This window comes from Nanorana parkeri, unplaced genomic scaffold (assembly GCF_000935625.1).
Source record: "Nanorana parkeri isolate BGI_ZX_2015 unplaced genomic scaffold, ASM93562v1 scaffold257, whole genome shotgun sequence".
In the NCBI taxonomy this organism is placed as follows: Eukaryota; Metazoa; Chordata; class Amphibia; order Anura; family Dicroglossidae; genus Nanorana; species Nanorana parkeri.
Window position 1 is genome coordinate 1,199,824 of NW_017306525.1, and position 26,169 is coordinate 1,225,992.

The 26,169-nt window shown below is 40.8% G+C and overlaps 1 protein-coding gene across 1 annotated transcript in view; it reads right to left on the bottom strand.

Annotated features, from left to right (window-relative positions):
* Positions 1 to 5,106: 5,106 nt before the first annotated feature.
* IPO9 (importin 9) overlaps positions 5,107 to 26,169 on the bottom strand; it is a 33,768-nt gene continuing 12,705 nt past the window's right edge. Inside the window, exons 5-23 of the mRNA XM_018556888.1 lie at positions 25,387 to 25,475; positions 24,040 to 24,126; positions 23,803 to 23,922; positions 21,488 to 21,533; positions 21,060 to 21,208; positions 20,756 to 20,854; positions 20,402 to 20,508; positions 17,927 to 18,066; positions 15,996 to 16,155; positions 15,689 to 15,915; positions 15,445 to 15,593; positions 12,459 to 12,587; positions 12,058 to 12,333; positions 11,805 to 11,971; positions 11,395 to 11,528; positions 11,176 to 11,295; positions 9,648 to 9,740; positions 9,000 to 9,076; positions 5,107 to 6,276 (exon numbers count right to left, since the gene is read on the bottom strand). Coding sequence (XP_018412390.1) covers positions 6,166 to 6,276; positions 9,000 to 9,076; positions 9,648 to 9,740; positions 11,176 to 11,295; positions 11,395 to 11,528; positions 11,805 to 11,971; positions 12,058 to 12,333; positions 12,459 to 12,587; positions 15,445 to 15,593; positions 15,689 to 15,915; positions 15,996 to 16,155; positions 17,927 to 18,066; positions 20,402 to 20,508; positions 20,756 to 20,854; positions 21,060 to 21,208; positions 21,488 to 21,533; positions 23,803 to 23,922; positions 24,040 to 24,126; positions 25,387 to 25,475 — 2,480 coding nt within the window. The 3' untranslated portion in view covers positions 5,107 to 6,165. The remainder of the gene's footprint in view (positions 6,277 to 8,999; positions 9,077 to 9,647; positions 9,741 to 11,175; positions 11,296 to 11,394; positions 11,529 to 11,804; positions 11,972 to 12,057; positions 12,334 to 12,458; positions 12,588 to 15,444; positions 15,594 to 15,688; positions 15,916 to 15,995; positions 16,156 to 17,926; positions 18,067 to 20,401; positions 20,509 to 20,755; positions 20,855 to 21,059; positions 21,209 to 21,487; positions 21,534 to 23,802; positions 23,923 to 24,039; positions 24,127 to 25,386; positions 25,476 to 26,169) is intronic.

A 26,169-nucleotide genomic window follows, 5' to 3' on the forward strand; every position in this document is an offset into this window, starting at 1 on the left:
GCTAGGTCTAAATAGCAGAGAAAGTTGTCATTGGAGATCATGGAGGGTCTAGTCCTAGATCCTCCTTAAGGTCAAGATGGTCATGATATGGTTGGAGATGATTTTGAACCCCTTCCAGGTGCCATTCTTCTAGCTCGTACATATCACAATAGCATGAACAACCTTCCAGAGAATGCTGTTGGGCTTTCCCCTAACAAGGCTATGGCAGGAAAGACATGTAAAGATTACTATTATCAGACAGCTAAAATAATCAAGTAGTGACCCTGATAAAACAAGTGGAGAAAAATAGGTGTAAGGAATTGCAGCTCCCAGTACTTCAGCCAGGGTAGCACTCATGAGGCTGGCAAGACGCAGACAATTTTAAGGGCGTCTTGGTTCATTGTATAGACACAGCCCTATCTAGCTGCCAAGCTAGAGCATGTTACTTGTGACAGCAATTAGCAAGTTAATGGCAAAACTTTATAATTATGCAAGACAGGCAGCTGATGAAGCAGAGGAAGTTCCAGCGAAGACATCTTCCTTAGGACCAGGTCAAGGAATGCAGGGCATACAGACCAGGGAAAGTTTCACAATGTGGCAAAGCATGCAATTTCCCTTGCGGAGGATCTCAAAGTCTGATGCTTCCTTTATTGCACTCGTATTGAGGACGCACCCGTCCAGGCTTTTTACACTCGGGGAAGGTTTTCTAAGCTCTGTCAAGTCTGACCCTTTTTAACATTCTACCAGGACAGTAGTGATGTCCCCCATGCGCAGCTTTGTTCCAAAGGTTGTGTCCTAATCACGATTAGGTTGTGCCCATTTACCAGGACAGTGACTCACAACAGTCACATGCTATGGATGTTGGAAAAGCTTTACAAGCAGACATGCGCATAGTTTAGAGCGCAAGAAAAAGCCTTCATCAGCCGAAAAAACAGAGGTGTCTAATAGAACAATTGCATCCAGGAACATAGGTATTTTGCAAACAAAACCCCTAGCAGAGGTAGACTGTCATCCTTATGGGTTACACTACATACTATAGAATTTAGGCCTATTGGGAAGGTGGGTTTCTGCATTAAGCCATTTACCTTTTTAAGAGACACCGTCACCTAGTCCATGCAGGGAAAAGTGACGGTGTCTTTGTAAAGGCCACCCTCCCTCATCTTTTATACACAACTTACCAAAAAATAAATTGAAATCCAGCAGCTCCTGCCTCCACTGAAGCCAGAACTTAAATCCAAGGTGTCAGCTGGGGTTGGATCAGAAGGGTAGTACTGACAGTATGTGCCTACACAGATAGTGGTGATAGAAGCAGGAGCAGCGAGGGAGTTCTAGTAAGAGGCGTATAGCTGGTTGAGCAAGTGACAATTTCTGCCTAAAAGCCCCCTCCCTACTTATACTAACCTTGCCAGTCCTGCCTTTGTCACTAAAGGCACTAAACTTCCTAGTCTCAGTTGGTGTTGGATGCTAAGCTTGATGTCACTGCTTTGCTTATGTGACAGTGCCTGGAACTAGTGACTGTCTGTAGATCCTCAAATGATCTCTGAATTTATGCTGACACTGTCCTTCCTTCTGGGGATGGCTACTTTTGTTCTCCATGGTTCTTGTGCGCGTTGTAAAGTAACCCCCGCTCCAAGCTCGCTCCCGTGATGGATCATAATCTCAATACAAATTAGTAAACTAAACATGAGATTGTCCTTCCTTCTGGAGGGTGGCTCAGTGATGGACTACAATGTCAGCACTAATTCAGAGATGATTTGAGGATCTACAGTTTAATGATGCACAAATAAATTATTTTTTTTTATAGTTAAAGTACTTGAATACATTTTAACATTCACCTCAAATTCCTTTGGCAGCATTCTTGTTGCTCTATTTTTATTGCCTGATGAGGCATGTTACAAATCACTGTGATTAAACAATTAGGGCCCATGCACACCAGTTTGGTGCAGTACCATTCATCCTAAATTTCACCCCAACGCATGTAACATACCTTCTAGTGTACCGTCAAAAATGCTGCACCAGTGAATTTTGGTCCATGGTGGCGAGTTAGGTAACCCATTCAAATGAAAGCTGAATTGGTATAAACGTTTGAGACCATTTACAGCAGCCTGGCCTGCTGCAGTGCATTTAACGCACATTCAAAGATGAACTCTGGGGATCTAAAAATAAATAGCTCAAAAAACACAATCATTCCCTCAAAGGGAGATTGTCCAGTTATTCCACAATGGTTACACTACACTACAGTGAAGTAATGCTAGCATGGGTTCTAATACCTTGGTGAACACTGTGTTTTCAGGAGATGGACCAAACCAGTAGGGTTACAAACTGATAGGGTTGAGTGCCCACAGCAAAATGGAGGTAGTGTTGGTAGACTGGAAAGATGGGGACATGCAAGCATGCATCCTTAATATTCACAGAGGCTAGACATTCTCCTTGTTGGAGGGAGACAATAATAGACTTGGTGGATTCAGTGCTATCATAGACCAGTGGATTCAAATGTTAGACTCTAATGAAGACATTTAGAGTCTTCCAGTCCAAAATGGGCCGTCTATCCCATATTGGAATAGTAGAAATGTTAGGATAAAAAAAACCTGAAATTTCCCCCACTGGAACAACGGTGATCATTCTTTGGTTCAAACGATCTGCAAGATCAGATTGGAGGTATGATAGTCTGTGAGGAGACTAGTAGACTTCCCTGCTTTGGACATGAAGCAGGGAGGGCCTAAAGAGCAGAACCCTAGCTTGAAGCTCCTGAACACCACGTTTCTTACCCAGGCATCCAAAATGCTTGCCGACAAGGGTTCTGCAAAGGCCAACAGATGTCCCCCCCCCCACTTTGGAAAGTGGGATTATCCCTTAATGTCAAAGAGGATTTAACTGAAGGTTTGGGTGATAGAGACCCAAGGATTGCAAATTTACTGGGCCCTTGGCAGGAGTAACGAAAAGGACCTGTTCTTGGCCTCAGAGGGTGGAAAAGTCTAAAGCCGATGCATCTTCTGCTGGGGCAAATTAGTACTTTTCCCCCAGTGACATCCTTTATAACGGTGTCAAAGAAACATTCACTATCAAAATACATGTGCAACAAGGAATTTTTTTCCGGAAATAAGATGCACAATATCGACTAACCTGTCTACGTCTATTAGTGTAGGGCTGAAAGCATACGCTGTAACCACACTACAAATAAAGTTTTAGCATTAATAGCAGATCCTTTCACATAAGTTTATTCAAATCCCCTAAGGTTTGACAGATTGAAATCATAGCTATGGCAGGTTGCAAAACAGGGCCTGCTAACAAAACAAAGATTTGGAAAGCGTTTCCAAAGGTTTGTCAATAGGATCCTTAAATGGTGGTGCTTGAACAAGTATGGCCAGTTTTTTTTTATTAAGACAGGATATCAATGACTCCACACTGGTAACAGCCCACTTCTTGATAAAGGACTCCTCAAATGGGTAATAGTCTGTAAAATGTTTGGGAAGGGTTAATACATTGTCAGTTGTCATCCAGTCTCAACACCTATAAGTAAGAAATGTACTGGAAAAGTGTGTTAATAGTCTTGGGGCCTTCTAAGTGTTTCTAGACTAGTAAAGGCTATTGGGTGTTCTTCTATTTCTAAGGTGGCACACACCAAGTCAATAAGAGCTAATATGGTATAAGGTAGCTACTTGCAGCTGCTCAGGAACAAAATCATTCACCAAGGATTTGTTAGACTCTTCGTTAGACACAGTCTCCACAGCAGAAGGCTCAGAGGCGACAATAGCTGCAGGTACAGTATGTCATACAATGAGTTTGGAGGGGAAGAGTAGAAGCATGCTTAGTCTCTGCGTTCCAAGTTGGCAATTATAGCTGCAGTTTGGACCATAAAATCCAGCATAGCTGTAGAGAACTCTTCCCCGGATATGGCTGGAGGTGGAGGTTACAGCTGACTGAGCGAAGGAAGACTCCAGGCTTTTTGTGCCTTTGAGGTGATACTTTTTGCAGACAGGCAACTTCTGACATCTTATGCCATCATCTACTTGCAGCTGCTGTTGGTCAACTAATAAGACAAGCTTTAACACGACTAGGATGTGCTGGAGCTTTGCCAGTTCAGAACAGCCCAGGATTTGAGTGTAGAGACGGGACTGAAGGCGGTTACAGATAAGTTCATGTCAATGCAAAAACTAAATTTGAGATAGGGTAAGGAAAGATGACTCCACACTGGTAACAGCCCACTTCTTGATAAAGGACTTGATAAAGCCCTTTTGGATTTCATTTTCTTTCCTTCTAACAAAAAACGTTTTACCAGACATGAAGTAATCTTAAAATTAGCTTATATAGAAGTCATTTAATCACCTTGGCATCACACATGTTTTGCCCAAATGTTCAGAAATCTTCAGAGCTGTACACAGTGATGAGCTGCAAAGGTCTGTATTATCCTGCAGGCACACAGATGGGCTTTCCACTGAAGACTGCAACTCTGAAGATTTTGTGCAGACCTAGGCAAGCTGCACTGTGAGAATGTTAAATTAGGACTGTAGCCAAGTATTATCTATATTGAATGTGCTGGGTAAAAAGAAATATGTAAATGCACTAACAGGGCAGTTATTCTTTTTATTGCAGTAATAGGTTCACTTTAATACATCATGTAGTGATCACTACAGCATGCCTGAAATGATCTGATTGGACGTAGTCACTGCTTGTAAAGTATATAGAGGTTCCTGTTGGTGCCATGACTACACTTATCAATTCTGGAGCTCAGCATGGATATGATTTTCAATTCAACAGCAGGAGGAATTTGGGTAAAACTGACTAAAGGTGCCCATACACCTTACAATTTATCTGCAGATTTTCTGTGGTCAGATGGAAAAAGTGCAACAGATTGGCCCAGGTGGAGATTCCTCCATCCACACAATTAAGTGTAGATGGAGGAATCTGTTGCACCTTTTCCATCTGACCATAGAACATCTGCAGATAATTATAAGGTGTATGGCCAGCTTTAGTCGTGACTGTTACTGAATGCTTGAAATTATCTTTATGCCTACAAATCAAAGCTGATTGCTAAGACAACATAATACCATGTTTAGAACTTAATGCATTATAAATTCAAATATTTTATTTTAATTAAGTGATTTCTATTAGAGTCTTTTTGCAAAAGAAAAGGAAAAAAAAAAAAACACCGCACTAGATGTCTTCAAAACTGTCTATGTTATAAGTGAAACGTTGAGTTAGAGTTGAGGCTTGGGTATCTCACATGATTAGTAGACTTCATGAATGGTTGCTTCATTCATTTGGATTGTACATTTCTCTGAACCTGATAGTTCTGAAAGCTTTGCACAACAGGTCTGACCAGATAATCCTTCAGGAATGTGTTTTCTCAGCACTGGTGGTTTAGGCTGAAAATAAATTCAAAGTCTAAGCATAGTCTTTACATTAACTTTGACTAAAAGTTCTCTCAAATACAGTTCAGAATATTGTATGCAGTGGTGAAGAGATTTGTACCTACAAAACACATCCTACTAGCACAAATGCACATCCCTCAGCAGGCTTTAAGATGAGGATTACACAGCTCTCATTTACGCCCAGATTTCTTATCTATATGCCCTTTGAGGCATCATTTAATGTTACTTAGCAGCGCTAGAATACTACAGCTAAACTTGGATAATTCTGCTATTTGTGCTTTCCCGGTCTTGCTTCCTGATGGAAAAGGCCAGGATACAGCAGTATAATGCAGAGGTTGACTTGGCCCTGAACAATTGTGCATAACTACTCTCTGCATCACCATACAAGGCACCGTGTTTTTAAGGTCTGAATATGGGAGGGGAAGGAAAGTGGGATATCACCCACATGAATTAGAATACTAACATACTACGACCAAAACAGCTAAATGCTGATGACTGACACATTTCTGTGTTAAGAGTAAAATCAGTCTAGTTTGCACGGCAGATTGCGTAACAGCTTTTCATACGACAGCGAACCCACTGTCATACTTGGTACCACTCGCTATGTCCCAACATGATCAATTACTGATGAATGGCAATGGAGTGAAATTGTGCCCCAAGTAATGTCAATGGAAAACAGACCTTTTCAAACATCACTGGAGGTCAGTCTGTCAAAAAATACAACCAGCAAGTGCTTTCAAGTCATAGCGTAATCCTGGTGCTGGGCTGCAACTTCACAGAGCAAATTCTTTCAATAGACTTTTGTCCAGACTTCTCATATGCCGATTGACTGAAGAATTCGACGTTCATTGGCATTCAGATGTTCAGAGAATGCAGAAAAACATGGCTGCTGGGCAAACTGCTGCAGAAATTCTGTCAGGTACGTCTGTAAAATGAAGAAAAATTCAGTGAGTCAGCTGTGTACCAGAAGAGCTTTTTACTTTAACCCCTTCATGACTGAGGCCCTTTTTTCAATTTTTGCACCCATGTTATATTCCACATTTTAGGCCTGAAAATGACGTAAAACCCCCCAACATTATATATTTTCTGAATGCCAAGACCCTATAGAATAAAATGGTGGTAGTTGAAAATTTTTATGTTGCGCAATATTAGCGCAACTCCTTATTAAACCCCAAAATTTAGTGACAAATTTAATTAAATGCCCCAAAACACAACAAATTACCCATTTTTTAAATGAAATATAAAAGATGAGGTTACAACGAGTAAAACGATCCCCAACATGCACAGTTTACAGATTGCGTGCGACCGTGAAACGGCGAAAAACTGCAGTACCCCAAAAAGTCAATAAAAGACACTTTAAAAGCCCCCACAGGTCATCAATTTAGAAATACCCCAAAATACTGGCCCTAGGATTATTGCTCTCACTCCGGCGTGCGCGGTGATACCCAACATGTGTAGCGCGTTCGTCGTTTTCATACGTAGGCGTGTTTACGTGGCGACGCGCGTGCTCGCGGGGGACTTTTAAAAATGTTTTATTATTATTATTAGATTTATATTTTAAAAACTGTTTTGTTTTTTTAAACTTTACTTTGACTGCTACACATGCTTACAAGCCCCCCCATGTGATAGCAGATGGTGGTGACAGGTACTCTTTAAGGTGATGCTGGGGGTCCAAAAGACCCCCAGTGTCACCTTTAAACTAGAAATAAGCTATTGAAGTGCAGATCGCAAAAGTCACCGGGAGTCTGTTTAAACAGCCCCGATGCTGGCGACGTACACTGTATGTCGTCAGTCATGAAGGGGTTAATATCCCTCATAAAACATTATATAAAAAGTATACCTTTACCCATATCTTTAAAATAACAACAAACACATCTTTAGAAATGTTTAGTAATGACAACCTACAAACACATACTTCTAGATAATTGCAGGCTTTGTATTCTTTGCATATCTTATTTCGCTTTTCTTGCCCAGTCTTCTGACAGTGGCCATGTTTACTAAGGGCAGATTACTAGTTCTCCTTTTACTTCCTGGATTTCTGGCACATGACTAGACATGTGACCTTGCACATCATCTCAGGGAGGAAAATGCCTTTCCCTGAGATCTTGTGAGATTACAGATGAGATTTCCCAGCAATGCTCTGCTGATAAAAGGTAATCCCAGTGTGCTTTGCTTTGGTAAACTGAAGTAATTTTGCCCTTTCAAAGCAGGAAGTGAATGCTCTGCAAGTGAAAGTATTACAAAATCCCAGCATTTTACACCTGACATGTCTATGTTATTATTAATCATCGTACATAGAGGGATGCATTGGTAGAAATAGATTTTTGAGTTAGACATCTGCTTTACGGTAGACTTTACAATGACAATACATGATTTCAATTTTAAAATTACCCCAAAGTTCCTTTTCACCAGAACACTGGGCAAGCTCCCATTTACCTCTACAACTGCTGTACTGGGTTACTATTGATATTTCAGCAAAGAACAGTAGCACTTCAGCAAAAACATTCCAACCTAGCTGGCAACTTTCCATGGGCTGCTTCTGCAACTATTTCCAACCTTATGTGCTAGGGTTACCTGCATAACTACACCAAAATGGGGCATATTGTTCATTACTGTATTTGACGCATTAAACAAAACGTGCCCAGTGTAACCAAAGTAGGTGATGAGGATTGTGAAAATAGGATTTTTGTACTCGCTGTAAAATCATTTTCTCTGTGTTCATTGAAGGGCACCTGCCAGTGGTGCAATAACCCTCTGGTTACAGATCTTCAATCTCTTCGCTGTGTCCTTCAATGAACGTCAGAGAAAATACGATTTTGTTACAGTAAAATCTTTTTCAATGAGGGACACAGGATATAACAATTCTTAGACACTTGGGTTATACTGCTGCCTTCAGGAGGGTTGGACACTGGCAAACAAAAAAAACATGTTAAGCCAACCCCTGTATAACCCCACCCAGAGGCTGTGGAGACCACTCTGCAGCTAACACACTACATCAATATCTGGAATATGCAACAAGCAGAGACCAGAGCCTATAGGCCACATTCCAGTCTTCACCCAGTTCATGGACTTACTCAAATAGTGAGCAATCAGAAACTGGGTCACACCAGACGTCTCTGAACCTAGAGAAGGCTCTGGAGTTAACCAACACAGTACCTAAGGGTATGGAAAGTGCCACAAGCAGAGACCAGTGCCAAAGGTCACATTTCAGGCTAGTCCCTCAAACTTGAGTCCAGGTACAGCCTCTAAAGCTAATGCTAAGGATTAGCCGATCCAGGTAGCTTTTGTATAGAGAGTAGCTCCAACAATACATTAAACAACTCAAATAAAGAGAAAAACATCCAAGTACCAAGAATATTGATAAAATAAATAAAAATGGTAATAGATGGTAAAAATAGATATAAAATAAAGCATCCAACCTCATAGGACACTAGCATGATGGTTGAAAACAGGGTTATATGGGGCTGTCTTAACATTTGTTTGCCAGTGTGCCAAACTGCTGAAAACAGCAGTAAAACAGAAATGTCCAAGAATGACTAAATTCCTGTGTCCCCCAGTAGACAAACAAAACAGCTTACACTTCATACACATAACATAAGCAGACATTTTCCCAGGTTACTTTCTAGAAATCCATCTGCAAGGTTTTACCTGCAAATCTATTTGGTACAAAGGGTCTTTGAGAACATCAGGGTCATCTTCCTCATCATCTTCATAATAATCATCATCTGCCAAACAATTAAAAAAACATTTACCCAAGTGGTCAGGAATTGTACAGAAGGAGCAGGAATTTTTCCCAAATGCATTTTCTGTGATTTCAAAGTAAGAAGAAATGCTCTAGTAATATACAGCACATTCACTACTAAAGATTTTAATTAGCATTCAACATCAGCACACAATTAGGGGGTACTTATTGTTGGAGGCATGACAACTTTTAGTGGTGAAACAGCACTTAACAGGTTTCTATCCATACATAATTTTTACATACTATAATTTACTATTAAGATATCTACAAAAATGATATGACAGTCTTCAAAACCAACCATTTTTTGCTTGCTCGGGCAATGATCCAGAGTGTATGGGTCAGTCTTCAGCATCCCTCAACTCAGAGGACAAAGAAATCAAGTAAAAAAAAAAAATGTCCTATTGTTCAGCACCACCACAAGAAAAGCTGATTCAAAAACTATTCCTGTACAGCAACCAAAGGCAACTTATTTTGCTTGATTGACTATAAATACATTGTGTGGCTGTATCAGGTTAAACACTGGAACAAGTACTGTGCAGAATGAATGGCGTTACCATATTTATTGCTGGAAATAATATCCGATAAGAGTTGCCCAGCCAAACCTTCATCTTCATCATCTTCATCTTCCCACATATCATTTGCATCATCTGAAATGAACCAGCATGAAATAATCTTACAACTGTCATCTCAAATGATACTTGCTTAATGATGGGAGAAATGTTTTCATTGTGAACCCAAGCACTCGCATTTTTATAAGTTTAGTACAGTCAAAATCATTATTGCTTTGTTTTTGTTATAGCTGATGCTCTGGTATTGCATACCATATCTTGTTAATTTTGTATCAAGCTATTAAAAGCTGATGTAAAACTGGTAGCCCTTATTTTCTGGCACTTTAGTGTCAGTTTTAAAAGCATAACAACACCTTTAACTAATTGAATCCAAACTGCCCTACCGTAGTAGGATGTATCCCCAATAACAGACATCAGATCTGTGGGCAATGCGGACTGTCCTTAGTCAATTCTGTGCATACTTTTCTCCGTAGACCCGAATGGAGGGACTCTGCTGTGCAACCCTCTTAATCGTTGACAACGATTTTCAGTATCAATTATTATCAACTATCGATTAGTTGTTTCGGCCCCAACGTTTACAGAAAAATAAATAGCAAACTGAGTTGCAGACTCTTTTCTTTCCAACTCTTTGCTAAACCTGGTGGAAATCTGAAGAACATAGCTGAAGGAACAAGTTCTTAGACAATTTTTTAAAAATATTTTCTGCGTAATCCATATGACAATATTAAAAAAACAAATAGTAAATGCAGCGTAAAAATAGACTGCTACACTTTATTTATTCAAGGACACTTGCCAATCTGGTCATTTAAACAGAAGTGGCATTTGATAGCCACTCCTGCTGTGTGATACAAAACAATTCCTGGCTGTCATTTTGACAGCCAGTAAATGCTGATAATAGCTGAGGCAGCAGTGCAGGAGCTGGATGTAAGAGGTATGTCCTAGAAACTTTACTGAAGTTTTTTAGGATGCATCTTTTCCATCTAAACTCCTCAATTGGCTAAGCATGTTATGTACACTAACGCCTCCCTTGTGTAGACATTAAGACTGCTGGTCAGTGCCTCATTTTTGGATTGTGATGTCAGCAGCAGATACATCAGACTCAGAGCTGTTACTCAAGCGATTCATAGTATTACACTTCACTCCTCTATAAGCTGCAACATAAAAGCAGCCGGGGGAGGCACTATGGTAGGAAGCCAAGTCCCTTGAAATAGTCATTTTCTAGCAAGTTCAGAGGGCACATTGCAAGTCAAAAGGAAAAACACTGCAATTAAACATTTAAAATACTAAATGTTTCTGTGTTTTAACCAGCAAATATGTAAGTTGTTTACATTGTCTCTTTAAGGGTGGCTATCAAATAGCAGATATATCAAGGAGAGGCTGGGAGATACCAGTGCACATGCACGTTTACACTCCTCCCTCAAATGTAATTACACAGAGGTTAGAGGGAACCCCTGTGGCACATAATGTAGGCAAGTCACAAATTGCCCCATAGCAGAAATCTTACCTCCATTACCGTGGGCCCACTCCTCTTCAGTCTGCCTTGTAGCATTAGCCTCAATTACATTCGACAGCTCATTAATTATCAGTTTATAGATCTTCACCAGTAGGGGTATGGTTGTAAAACGTTGAGGATCTATGGAAAAATATATTGAAAAGAGAATATAACAGGCATATAACAAAAATAGCCAGAGACCTTCAGAAATAAACCACACAGATGGGTAAAATAACCTACTTCTGGATGTTTTCGATCTAGTACGGATCCCTTCTTCCATATCAAATATTTCATCTCCTTTTACTTTAATATCTTGTAGTCTCTTGTCATCCATTGTAATGCCATACTGGAGTATCTTGCACAAAGCCACTGAACTAGGAGGGCAAAAAATGTACAATACAGAGAGATAACGCAAACTGTAATTCACAGACAGCAATTGAAGGTCAACCTGCTAATTGATAACCACCTCCCCACTACAGTAGCTGGAAGACCAGATGAAGCAAGAGCTGTAAATAAATAGCAGCTAAAGATCACGATTAACGTATGTGTTGGGTCTTCAAGGTTGTTCACTATTCTACCATTAAAAACATAATCGAGGTTATAGATGAACAAAAACACAATTCAGATTCTCTAAAACAAATTTCTCTCACCTGACTTTACCTTCATATTGGCCATAAAATAAATGTTGTCGACTCATCCATTCTGCCATTACAAACTCTAGGGCCGGTTTACCTGTTGGGCCAGGCAAACTGCAAAGGAACTCAAGCAAAGGCTCCAGTTGAGAGTTTGCAAGATGTGCAAACACCATAATCAAAGACTACGAGGAAAAAAAAAAAAAAAGTTGGCAATTCCCAGAAGTGCATACAATGGCTATATAGACCTGACAAAGATGTGTGGTAATACCTGCATGACACTAAGCGTCTCAGCTTGCTGCATCTTGCTAAGGATAGCTCGCAGAATTTGGTCCAGATTTTCCCCCAGTTCACGCCCAGCCTTAGAAATTAGAGTAGAGACAAGTCGCCCCACAAATGCTGCAGTGAATTCAGATGTGCGAGGATCCAGTAGCTGGCTGACAACTTGCATAACATACCAAAGACCAGAATGGCCCTGTTCATCGTGCCACTGTGCAATCTGCTCCAACGCAACAGAAACATAGGCTCGTAGACATTCACCACCATTCTGAAAACAAAATATGCAACAAGATCTAAGCTTTAACTCCACAGCCAATGCTGGTTATGTAATAATCGACCACCCCTGCCCCTAGATACCATGTTTTATCTCTAAACCAACACTACAACGGGTACCTGCATGGTGGTATTGTCGTCTGTGCGTAGGGTACACTGAGCAATAGCAGGAAAAGCCTGGCAGGTAAGAAGCTCTGACAGAGGTGGCTTGGTGTTCCTCACAACTGTGGTCAAAATATCAATTGAAGTCTGCAGAAAAAGAAAAAAAGGTGGTAACACAGTACACATCTTTGTAAAAATCCAACTTCTGTCACTGCTTTCAAATATAAAATTGTATGTTTATGTACACCCCAATGTATGTGTTGCTAGTAACTGCAATCAGCACCAAATTAATTACCTTTTGTGTTGCAAGATTGTTTTTAATGGCTTTGTAGAAGGTCACACACAGTTACTTGTACTTCAAACATGTGAGCAGTGGCTATTCTCAGCTACAGTTTCCTGTATTACAAATATCACCTACATGGCTTTAGTCCTTTTACAACAAAAAGAATACCATGTGTTTGGAACAAATTCATTGGTCTATACATAGGGATGTTAAGATATCAGTGCCGATACTTGGCATTTTCATGAGAACTACCAGGGTTGCAGCTGGGACCTGGCTCTGGTGCTCCACAACTGTCCTGAAATCATTTGTCTGCATTGTTTTAGAAAAATGGTCACATGCCAATAAACAAAAATGTATCAGTAATTGAATCTGTGAGTACTTGTACTTGAAACAATGGTATCGGTGTATCCCTTATATTTATTTAAAAAAAAAATATATAAAAAATAAATCATACATTAAAAACAGTGATGCACAAATCCCAGGAGCTCTGTATGCTCCTTACTAATGACAGCTGCCTCCTAACTTTTGAGTTTTTCTCTAGTCTAGTTTTGGAGCTAGAAAAGTATCTCTACATGTACTTTATCGAGTACGGTACTTGGTATCTGAACATCCCTATACTTAATATTCATTACATTAAAATGTACAACATTATTATATTTACAATCAGGTTCCTGAAAACAGGATTTCATAAAGAAGGGCCCAAATCTAACACATTAATATTCATATTAAACACACTGAGCTGTAAGGAGGTATAACATAAATTTCCAAAGAAAAATGTTGTCAATACTGTTGCTGGGTCCCTTGGTGTCCAAGGCAGACCCTCAACAGCAAACATTAGGGGGTTCCAGCACAGTGATAGCCAATCACAGTGATCACAGCCACTGAACTGGCTTATAGCTCACTGTGTTGTGGAGCTACAAGCCGGATCAGTGTGCTACAAAGTGATAAAGTATCTCTGAGGAGAATACCTTGACTCCTCAGAATACAAAGTTTTTAGGAAATATAGTGCCGAGGAGGCTATTAAAGTTAGGAGACAAAACATGCCACATTCTAAAATTGTAACCTATAACCCCCAAAATAAACTGAAATCCCAGACATGATATACCCTATAAATCTGGACTGATAAAATAACTTATTAGGAATTACTTTTTGTTGTGAAAAACATGTTTTTCCATTTATATTTGCATTTTTTATTAAAAAAAAGAATTCATATAAGCATATGTCACAATAAAGCACATTTTGTCCTTTAAAAAACAGTATTTGTGTAGGTGCAATGAATGAGGAAGAAATAGATTATGGTAGAGCTGCAAGAACTATTCGATTTAGCAGATTAAAATCGACGATGGAAAACGTTGACAATCAGTTAAATTGCCTGTTCGTGGCTCCACACACGAGCCGCGCGACGCAAACGCCACGCCGCAATCCAGCCCCCGGCTTTCCTCCAATCCCGGCGCTCCTTGCATCTAGCCGGGCCGGTGCGATCACATGATGGGTGTCGGGGATGTGAGCGTGACAGGTGTCAGCCGGGGGACGGGAGACGATGGCTGGGGCATCCAGGCAGAACCGGAGGCTGCGGATGGGGGACCCGGAGGACGGTAAGAGGGAGCTGCCCAGTATGAGGGTCTTCAAAGTTCAAGGAGTTCAGCAGAAAGCAGATCAAAGACATGGAGGGAATGTTCAGACAGTAAGTGCCCCGAGCACCCCGGAGCCTGGAACCCAACACCGTGCACCCCAATCCACCATCATACCCGTCCTTTCCATCCCTGCACCCCATTCCACCATCATACCCGTCCACTGCACCCCATTCCACCATCATACCGGTCCTCTGCACCCCATTCCACCATCATACCCGTCCTCTGCACCCCGTTCCACCATCATACCCGTCCTCTGCACCCCGTTCCACCATCATACCCGTCCTCTGCACTCCATTCTACCATCATACCCATCCTCTCCATCCCAACATCATACCTGTCCTCTCCATCCCTGCACTCCATTCCACCATCATACCCCATGTCTGCCATCCATTATACCATCATACCCATCCTCTACATCCCTGCACTCCATACCACCATCATACGCATCCTCTCCTTCCATGCACTCCATTCCACCATCATACCCGTCCTCTGCACCCCATTCCACCATCATACCCGTCTTCTCTATTCCTGCACTCCATTCCACCAGCATACCCATCCTCTCCAATAACACCAGCTATAGAGGAATACATCAGATCCCAGCAATACATTATATACAGCGCAATGGAGAATTCTAAGCAGCTACAGAGGACTAGAAATCCCAGCAATAGTACATTATAGTATAATGTACTATTGCTGCGATTTGTTGTATTCCTTTATAGCTGCTGGTATTCTGCATTGCGCCACTGCATAATGTACAATATTGCACACCACACTTCTTTTTACTTCCACCGCTCCAAGCTTGCTCCCGTGATGGACTACAATCTCAATACAAACTAGTAGTCCATCACTGGAGCCTTTCTTTTTTATCCGATTAATCGAGCTTAATAATCGGCTAACTACTCGCTTTTGAAAATATTAAGATTAAAAATAAGATTTTGCTGCAGCCCTAGATTATGGATAAACTGAAAGCAAAAAAGTCAAAATTGCTCCAGGCCCCAGGAACTGTGTCACTAAGGGGCTAAACATGCAAATGTATTTTACATTACCCTGACAATAGGCATTCATTTTAATTCTTGAAAGAGCTTACCGCACAGAGACCACTTGGGATCTTCTCAGAAGGGGCCTGCATTATGCTAACCAAAGTGGGAATAAGCCTCATTTGCATGGCGCTCTGACATCCTTCTATTTGAGCCAGCTCTTTAAAAATGTCTTGAGCCAAAGAAGCAACAACAGGATCTGAAATCCAAAACTAAGCAAGTTAAGATATATAAAAAAATAATGATAACTCACTCATGCGTGCTTTCAACTCACTCATTCACAACATGACTTACCATTGCTATACTTGAGGAAAATTGCTATTGTGAAAGGACAGATTTTGGATTCAGCATTGGCTGTAAACACTGGATCCACACTGCAGACAATGCAGAGTGTTTCCATTACGAGATTCAGAACTTCCGATGTGAACTGGGCTGCCAGGTGGATAAGTCCATCAACCACACTGGGCAAGAATGGTTGCAGCACATGAGTGCTTTCAGAGATCTTCAGCTGATCACAGTATCTACAAATCAACAATGGACAACTAAGCAAAAGAAAAAAGGCACAATCTCTGAATTGAAAGAAGAGAAAACATTCTCTTACCCCCAGATAGCTCGGACGGCAGAAATTCTTACTGAGGGTGGCTGGTTATCATGCAGCCCACTGACTGTGGCCTGAAGAAACTGCTGTATCAATTCTGGTGACATTGCAGCTGTAAATCTACTGGCAGCCCAAAGAGAGCGCCCCAGGAGAAAAGGAGAAACTGAAAGGGAAGCAGAAAAATTTTAAACTAGTAACTTACACGTTATGTCATGTGTTTAACATTCCTCAACCATTGCACATTACTTAGCATTCTCTGAGGTTGGGTTCATACCTAGGCGGCATAGTTTTTGCGCATGTTCAGCGTGCAGTTATTTGCACGTTTATGCACAATTTGACATGCGTTTGTACGCACGTACATGAAGACACGCATTTTGACTGGCAGCTTAAGAAACAGTGCGGGCAATGGACGAACACACGTACAAAAATGTGCAACATGCTTCTTTGGGCATTTCCATGCAAGTCTATGGGGCAAAAACTGGCTGTTACCCACCCAAAGAAGCTCATGTACCTTTTCAGGCATTTGGCGTTTTCCTGTTCAGGTGTGAACAGGGGCCATTGAAGATCATGGGATTTCTTGTGTTGGGCGTTTAAAAGCGCTTTTCCAACTGCTGAAAAATACCTAGGTGTGAACCAGGCCTAAGACCCCATTCACACTGAGCGACATGCAAATCGCGCGACGTTGAGCGACATCTTCCTATTGGGCTGTATGCAATCAGGAGCAATATCGCTCAAAATCGCTCTAAAAAAGGGTCATGTAGAAGCGACAAGCGACGAGCTACAAGCGATATTGAGCGATATTGAGCGACATTGAGCGACGAGATGTGAACAGCTACATTGAATTGTATTGGTGAAGATACATAGAGCGATATATAGTGCGGAAATATGAGCGATATCGCTACAAAAATCGCGCGATAAATCGCTCAATGTGAACGGGGCCTAACATAACTAATTGGCAGTTGGATAGTTCCAAACAGTACCACTACAGATATGTTATAAACATATAAAAGGTAGCCCTTGGTGTGCGCCAGTTCCATTTGCGCTGTTTCAAAATATCGCCCTTATAGGGGTGGTCATGTGACCGCCATTGAAATCACTGCAGAGTCATCGCTGTCTAGCATATCCTACCTCCAAAGACCTCAGCAGAAGGATATGCAGGGGACCTCTCTACAACTCCACGTGGCTACAGAACAGAGTCTCAAATGGCTTGTAAAGGGTCTCTTCTCAGTAATATAACTGTGGACACTTACAGACTGGGAGGCACACTTGGAGATATGGAGGCACATAGAGATGAGGTCACACTTGGAGATACTATCCACAGACATGCTTGGGGCACACGGGTACCCTTGGTGCTAGAGAGGCACATAGGTGCATGCTGGTGGCACAGGGGTACACTTGAACATATGGAGGTTCTTCAGTGGCTGTCTCCTCACGCTCTCTCCTTTTTTTGATCATTAAAACTTCATTTGAGGATGCATACTGCATTGTCTGGTTATTTTATACTGTGTATAATACTCTTCAGCATTCATAACATTCATTTCAAAGCTTTAAAATATAATGTATTATGTCACTTATGCCATTTTTGAGAGAGGCCGGGAACCCAACTCCATCACTTCCCATTGACTTACATTATACACTGGGTTTCAATTTACATCGGTTTCTATTTGCAACCATTCCCTCAGGAACCTAACCCTGGCGTAAATTGAGGGCTACCTGTACATTGATGTTTTTAGTATTAATCTATTTAGTCTCCGATTTCTACTGCTATACAAAGTACAGAACTCTTTGTAAGCATGCAATGTCAGAAAGCCCTGAGGGCCAGATGAGAAACATTGCTAAAAGCAATGTTGGCACATGATGTAGAGATGGAAAAAAAAAAAAAATGGTAAAGTATTTGCTTTGATAGTATATTACTTCACCTGCAAGTTACCTACCTGAAAGATTGAGGTCTGCAAGAATGACACCAGTTAAGAAGCCAGGCATGTCAAACTGAACTCGTCCACTTTGAACACCATCTATAATCACAGACTTCACTGAGCCCAAGGCCAGCATGCAGGCCTCATGAATCTTCCACCTGCACAATCATAGCATGTTCTGTTTACACCAAATCCAAGCATAGTAAACATACAAGCATATATTCAGTTAATTTCCTTTTTACATTCATTACTGAAATTGCATGCTTCCTCCTCCCACCCACACATACACACCATCTGCTCAAATACAGAAGCATCTGCTGTGCTGTAACTGTACAGTGATAGGCTTAACACTAACGCGGCATTTTCAGCCATATATTCAAGTGATAAAAAGCTCACAATACTCCAAGATTATTCATAAACCTATTGATGGTCAGCACTTCACACCACACAAGAATAAAGCAGGTATTCTGTAATTATTCGTTGTTTTTTCCATGAATGACAACCACCATACAGTAGGTGGGCACATATCTCACTAGCTGATATGTCATTTTGGTTGGTAAGTATTCTTTTATACAGTGCTGTTCAATATCCTATAGGAACACAAGAAGTTATAAATATATAGGATATATTCACTATCGTCTGCATTGTCATAGGCAATACTCTAAGCCAGGTTTGGAACATGACAGTTTAATTGGTATGTATAGCAGTTTTGTACAGAATTTTTTTCCCCCTTTACTCATTATGGTCAGAAAAAAAAAATCCAATTTGTCCTGAATAAAACAAGGAACAATTCACCTAATTTACACAAGTCGTTGCAAAGATACGGTCGTGTAAAAAAGAAAGTCCCCTTCCTTTGAATTCTATGGTTTTACGGATCAAGACAATATAATCATCTGGTCCTTAGCAGGTTGTAAATTAGGTATATACAATCTCTCATGAACAACAACAAAATGACAAACTACAGTGTCATTATTTATTTTTTAAACATAAAGCCAAAATGGAGAAGCAATGTGTGCAAAATGATTGAATAGCTTTTAGAACCACCTCAGGCAGCAATAACTTGGAAGCACTCTAGGGCTGAAACAACTAATCGATAAAATGGATTAGATCAGAATCCCCAGCCACCATTCTGCGCATCTGTTCTACTCCCTGCTTGCTGCAGCGGTCTTTGTCCCTTTCAATCCCCTACGGGAAGCACGGCGACGGTGTGCGGCGGCCCCTTCTACGGGACACAGAATTGATCTGGCGACAGGTAAGTCGCCAGAATCGCTTCTGTTGTAAAGCCGACAGTCGGCTTTACAAGTTTAAACAGACTCCCGGCGGCTATCTATGTAAATGCAGTTCTGTTAATGGTAACGCAGGCGTGTTCTGCATTTGTGCACATATTGTGTTTTGACACGTGTTCTCAATACGCCCTGGTGTAAACGGGGCCTAGGATCATTGCTGATCTTTCCTCACACCCCTGAATGCTCCGGACGAGCAAATTGCTAAAACTTTGGGTTCTATAGAGGTGGTCACACTTGCTGATGAACACTTAAACAAGTGCATTTGATTAGCAGCACCTGGCTGCTACTTAGCCTCTTAATTCCTATTCATGCAGTAAGGGTGTACTTCGTTTTTCACACATAACGTCTCCATTTTGTTTTTAGGTTTGTAAAATAAATAATGACATAGTATGTAATTTGTTGTTCATCTGAGGTTGTATTTACCTAATGTTAAGACCTGCTAAGGACCAGATGATTTTTATTATGTTCGAATATGTAAAACCATAGAATTCAAAAAGAGAGTGCACTTTCTTTCACACAATTGTGTATACAGTTTATCTAACACATGTTAAAGTTGCAAAACTGGGTTCAGACGTTAAGGTTTGTTTTACGTTCTGTCAATAAAGGAGAACTATGAGGTGAGTGCTTTTCACTCACCTCATAGTTCTAGCCGACCTGTGACAATGAGACTGTCACAGGTCGGCTCAGCGAACAAATGCCGGCGTTCGCTCACCTCTCGATCCTGTCACGGCTCTCTGCCGTGACAGGGGAAGGGGCTGGATTCCCCCCTCCCCGCCAGCGCTGACTGGCGGAACGGACGGGGGAGGGTACAGCTGGCTCTGCCTCTAGATAGGCAGAGCCAGCTGTCAGTCACGCAGCTGCGCGGTGACTGACACGGTATACTGAGCCTAGGGTGACGGGAGGACGCTAGTTTGTGTCCTCAGTTATGAATGAACAGGCTGCCTATGTGATTATACCTTACAGTCTGTTTTCCTCATATGTATGTACATTTACAGATCTTATTCATTCTGATGTAAAGTGTATATATTCTCCTTTTCTGTTCTGTTTGTACTGGTGCCTGACGTACTGCACTGGTGGACTTACTGCTTCATGACCCGTGTACTGTGGAGATACCTGTGCTGCTGTTACTGTAAAGGTTTTAGTTTTCTATGGAAAATGTTAAAACTGTTCATGAAAACTGATCAGATTACATATAACCCCAATTTACCAGTGCTCTCCTCCTTGGCTCTTTATCTGTTCAGCCTCATGTAGATGACGTGTAGCAGCAGCAGCAAGTGCAACTGCACTCTCATTCTGAAACTCACTGGATACTGCCTAGAAACAAAAGTAAAACCAGAACCTTTTTTTTTTTTTACGATATGCACAGTCACAATGGTTAAGTTATAACAAAGGGCTATAATTGCATAAGCAGTAGATATAAAAAAACAAGACAGACCCAAAAACATAATGTTGATATGGTAAAGTTTATTTCTTGCTGGACATTATGGCTACACTCTTTTCTAATAAACATTCTTTGAAGCAATCTGTACTCAATACAATATTTGCAATGTACTTCACTCACCAGCAAAAGATCCTGGGCAGCTATGCGGACAGTGTAAGAAAACGTGTCATCATCTTCATCTTCAACAAACTGCTGGGGATTTGCAGTCCACACCTTTATCTAGAAAGGCAATATACGGGGTCATTTAGATATGATCTCAGCAACAAACTTGGCATAAGACCCTTGCTTTGTAATCTGCTTAGTACTAGTTTTGAATTTTTCCCCATTACACAATTATAAATCTGCATCTTCCAAAGAAGGCACTGAAGCTCCGCAATAGAACTCAAAACACTGAAGATCATAGCAACTGTATTTCGTCTACTACCTGCTCTTCTGTGATTTGCATGTAGAGGATAATGTAGTAGAACAATTCTGGCAGAGCTTTTTTCACCGTCCCTTTAAACTTGTTCTCTAACAAGGTGTGCACAAACTCAAAGATACTAAACACCAGGTTCTCAAATCCCAGAACTTCACCTGGTGGGATAAAAAGCAAGAACAAATTTGATTCAGAAGATGCAAAAACTAAAGTGTACGTATTACCAAAATTTTTATTTTTCAGTTTGAACAGAGGTTAAAACCTCTGTCAGTTTATTGTTTTTCTGGAGACACAAAAGACAGTGATCAAAAACACCCCTAGTGTGCGAGTGGATTTTCCCCCTTAGACAGCTGTCTCCAGACCAGGTATCCCAATTGGAAGATTCCCCCTTGCTATTATTCTGATGACAATGCCAAAATGTTTGGATTTGCTCTCACTTTTTGTCATGGTGACCATGGTCACTAGGACAAATAGAGGGTGAATCTCCCACGTAAGGACACACAGTAGTAAAAACTGAAAAGGGGGGTCTAACCATTCCCCACCATCCCAAACGAAAAAAAAAATGTTTTGCCTTTATATACACGTTAACCACTTGCCGTCCAGAGCAATTTCTTACTATTTGCACACACATGATAAAATCTGATTTTTTTTTTTGGGCTAGAAAACTTCAGACCCCCAAACAATGATATATGTTCTGAAAGCAGAGGCCCTGTAGAATAAAAATATACTAGTTGCAATTTTTTATGTCACACGGAATTTGTGCAAATGTTTATCAAACAAGTATTTTTAGAATACAATACACTAAAATTAAACAAGCCTCCTATGTAATAGCAAATATGTGACAGGTCCTCTTTAAGAAGACATCAGAGGCCTTTCAGACCCGTCACCTAGAGACCCCAAAGAAGCTGATGAAGCAGAGATCGGCTTCAAAAAGTTCTTCTCATGTCTACAGGAGCCAGAGAATGTGTACAGTGACACTGGAAGTGATGTTATGCATATCACTTCCAGGTCCAGTGATTGGAGGAGAGATCAGCAGCTGGGAGCCTGCTAATCTCCGCTGCACCATACAAGCGATCCGGCGCCTGTACAGACGCCGGATCTCCCTGTATTTAAATCGCCGACTGTAACCGGCTTCCCAATTACCCGGGAAGCCGACTTCATGTTCCCCGGTGACGAGTAAGCATGTAGCCGGCTTTCTGGCCAGCTTCCCGACCAATCAGGAAGTTGGACGGCGAGTCATTACACACTGTCCAGCTTTCTGATTGGCCGGGAAGCTGGCTCCATGCTCCCTCGTCACTTGGTGCCCCGCTTCCTGATACCAGGCGTTCCGGTATCAGGATAGGCATCAGGAGCATTTGCGCAAGTACGAGTAAATCGCCCAAATACTCGGTATCTGCACCGATACTAGTATAGTTACATCCCTAATTTTTACAAATGCCAACCTGATGGGAAAAAGCACAGTTATACCAATTCCAGTTCACTCAAATCTGACACATTAGTGTAATAAGAATAGCTGGCAAACATATTCTTTAGTCTCTGTACATGACATTGTAATAATGTAAAAGAAAAGCTCAACTAAACTGAGAGACCATCACCTTGCCCATTGGGGGCAAAAAGGGCAGTGTTTTTGTAAAGGCACCTCCTCCCCGATATTAACCCTGCCAGCGGACCCACACCACTTCCAGCCTCCATCACATCCAGTAGTGGAGCACTAAGGCGAGCAGGAAAGTCACTCCCCCTGTCATGCGACAGTCCTTGGTCCTTTACAAAAACACTGCCACTACGCCCTGAATGTGCAAAGTGACATTGTATCTAACTGTGGGCTTTACCACTGCTATGTAGAACCTAACACAAACAAAAAACTTTTTTAAAAAGGCTGACGGAAATCTGGCCAATTTAAACTCAGCAAATAATGTAACATGTATAATGAAAGGTTTCAGTTACCTTTAGTGAAACACATGTGTCCAAACAATCAAAATCCAGCGAGAAAGGGGTTGATTTACTAAAGGCCAATAGGCTGTTCACTTGGAAGGGAATTTCTCAGCTTAGTGAATGAGCGATGCTGAATTCCTGGATCCAAAAGCTAAGGGAAAATTCCCTTGCAAGGTGTACAGCCTATTTGCCTTCAGTAAATCAACTCCAAAGACTGCAAGTTAAAAGCAAATTACAAATTTCCCTCTAATTTGCTCCGGCCCATCCCCTTCCAAGTCTTCCTATGGGTTGGTGAGGCTGACAATCAAATTAAAGGACCAAAAAGAAGAAGACTTAAGAGGCCGGGATACCAAGGAACTCTTCTGTTGTTCATGGTATTAAAGCTATGTCCTTTCTCCTGGCTCAAATACAGACATGCCAAAAGGCAGGATGACACCAGGGTATCTTATGGTTCCAACAATGACATTCAAAAGCATTATAAAAAGAGAAAAAAAAAAAAAGGCCTGCAAGGTCCACTAGTATCCCAAAGATACTAAGCAAGTAATGATGATCCAGTAGAAAAGTACAGCCCAGCTTCAGAGTAAATATTCTTAAACTGATCATACTCAGTGTGAATTTTGTCTGGTTCATTGATGAACCGTCCAAAATTCGTTTAGCAGGTGCCCCCGTGGACACCCTTTGACTCCAATTAAGAGAAGAGAAAATTCTTCCAGGGGACTAAAAGTTTTTTTTTTAATTTGCACATAATTCTGTCAAAAGTTAGTTTTTCTTTCTGTATAGATACCTTAGAAACGTCTCAATATATCACAGCTAATCATACCTTTAACACCTCCATCTTTAAGCCACTGTCAGAGGTAGGACCATCAGGCAATTGCAGAGCCTGCACAAATGCCTCTGTAAATTGCTGCACTACAGGAAAGATCAAAGCATGTGCTACCCCCTGCAAGAAGAAAATATGGTAGGAAATTTAATAAAAATGGAAAGATGCAACATTTCATTATCAAAGAAAAAAGTTAAAAATATGATGTCCGCGTTTACAGTTTAAAATATTTCTAACCTTTTCTAGTTCTTCCATAGTACAGATCATATGTGCACATGTGGTGAAGATCTCAACAGCCCGGGCTCGAGTCCGAATGCTATAAACCTGTAATATTAGGGTTGAGAGACAAACTGTAAAGTGCATTTAATATCACAAGCATGCATTACTTCAAAGTTTAAAAGTGCCTTTATTCCCCTTCTCCAATCTAGGAGTCTCCTACAGCCCTACCACGTCAAACTTTACATGACAGAAAACAGACGTTTCATAAACTATATAGTCTGTGTTATGAACATTAATATCATATTCTAAATAACCTTATTACATCAACTACACATAATTTATAGCAGGGATTTCAAACTCAATTTAATCATGGGCCGCATCAACATTATGGTTGCCTCAAAGGTATCTGTAAGACTATATAAATGTATCTAATCTTTATCATAATTGCCTCTGCATTCGATTATCACTGGTTTTAGTAATAACTTAATATCTAGATCTGAAAGTAGAAGTCTAGGAAATGGCCTGGTGGGCCGGATTCGGCCCCTCGGCCTTGAGTTTGACACATGTGATTTAAAGTATAAATGTACATTCATATTAAGTACACTGCTTGCCTAGCCATCCTGATCAAAAGGCATCAACTATTCTCCCATCCCAGATTTTCTCCTACCTGAATCCGATAGCTGTGGCTGGCAGATTAAATTTTCTTCCTGCTGGCTACACCCACACAACCTATTGCTTACAGACTTCTATGGGGTTGTCACCCAAAACTATAGACAGCCTTTTCAACTTCATTGGCTTAAAGAGAGCCCCCTCAGGAAAAATGGCCATTGCCAACTTCTCATACTGCAAATGTTTAATGCCTGGCAATCATGCTGACCCTCTGGCTTCAGTAACATAGGAGAAATGTGCACATAAGGAATTCTGACTCTCACTTTGCCTATGTGCATACTTGTTCTTGCTTGGTGACAAAGTTCTGAAACCATGAAACCAGCGGGACAGCATAACAGCCAGACAACTAGAATTTTCTAGTAATAGCCATCTTTCATGGGTATGTCAGGAAAGTTTTTTTTTGTTATCATTACTATTGCTAGTGTGGTAGCGGAGGACCCTGCACAATAACTACTCTTTGCACTGAACAAAGGAATTTGTGAACTCATGCAACAAACAACTGTTTGATTAGGCTATGATGGCAAAAACCACAACTCAATTTATTTACTGCATAAGCACAGTTATGGAATGGTTAGAAAGCGCCTGTGCCCAATAGATCTGAATTCCATGGGTGTTTTGCTTCATGACAGAGTCAAATACATTCTATGACAAGCACTTGATTTCTGAGGTGTAAAAAGAAACAAAATAAACACATACGTCACTCATAGTGAAGATCTTGTACATCTCTGGCAGGATGACTGGAGCAACCAAGGGCATCTGTGTATCTGTCACTTCTCTAGTGAACTCTGCAAGAACAGGTTGATAACATTATTATTCTTATACAGGATTGATATAGTGCAAACAGTTTGTACAGAGCTTTACAAAATAAATTGCAACAGTACAGTTCAAGACAGGTCAGGAAGGCCCTGCTCGTAAGAGCTTATAATCTAAGGGAAGTTACACAAAAAGGAAGTAACTGTGTGGGGATAAGTTGTATGAAAAAGTAAAATTTCAGGTAGATCTGGGATAGGGTTCCTCAAATAGATGAGTTTTCAGGGATCGCCTAAAGGCAAAGTAACATTAGTATACTGTATATATTTAACATTTTCTACAAATCTGCCTGATTTAATCTGCTAATGAAAAAAATAAATAAATTACTGCCCATACATACATGAATTAAAAAAGCATATATTAATGCTTCATGAGAAAACCTCAAAAAGGCAGAAACAGCATATCCCCAAAACAAACACCATCAGCAAGAGAAACAGTTGTGTCAAGCCGAAGCACTCTAATACGATCTGATATTTGTTATTTTATTACAGACATTTGAATACGTTTATATTTTTAAAAGCCAAAAGATCACTTTAACGTTTATTACCAGTTCAAAGCAACTTGCAGCAATCTCTTCACAGTAATTCCCAAAATGGAGTACAAATTTAGAACACTAGGCATCGCTATGGACACACCGAGGCCATCCTAGTAACACCAAGACTCTCAATG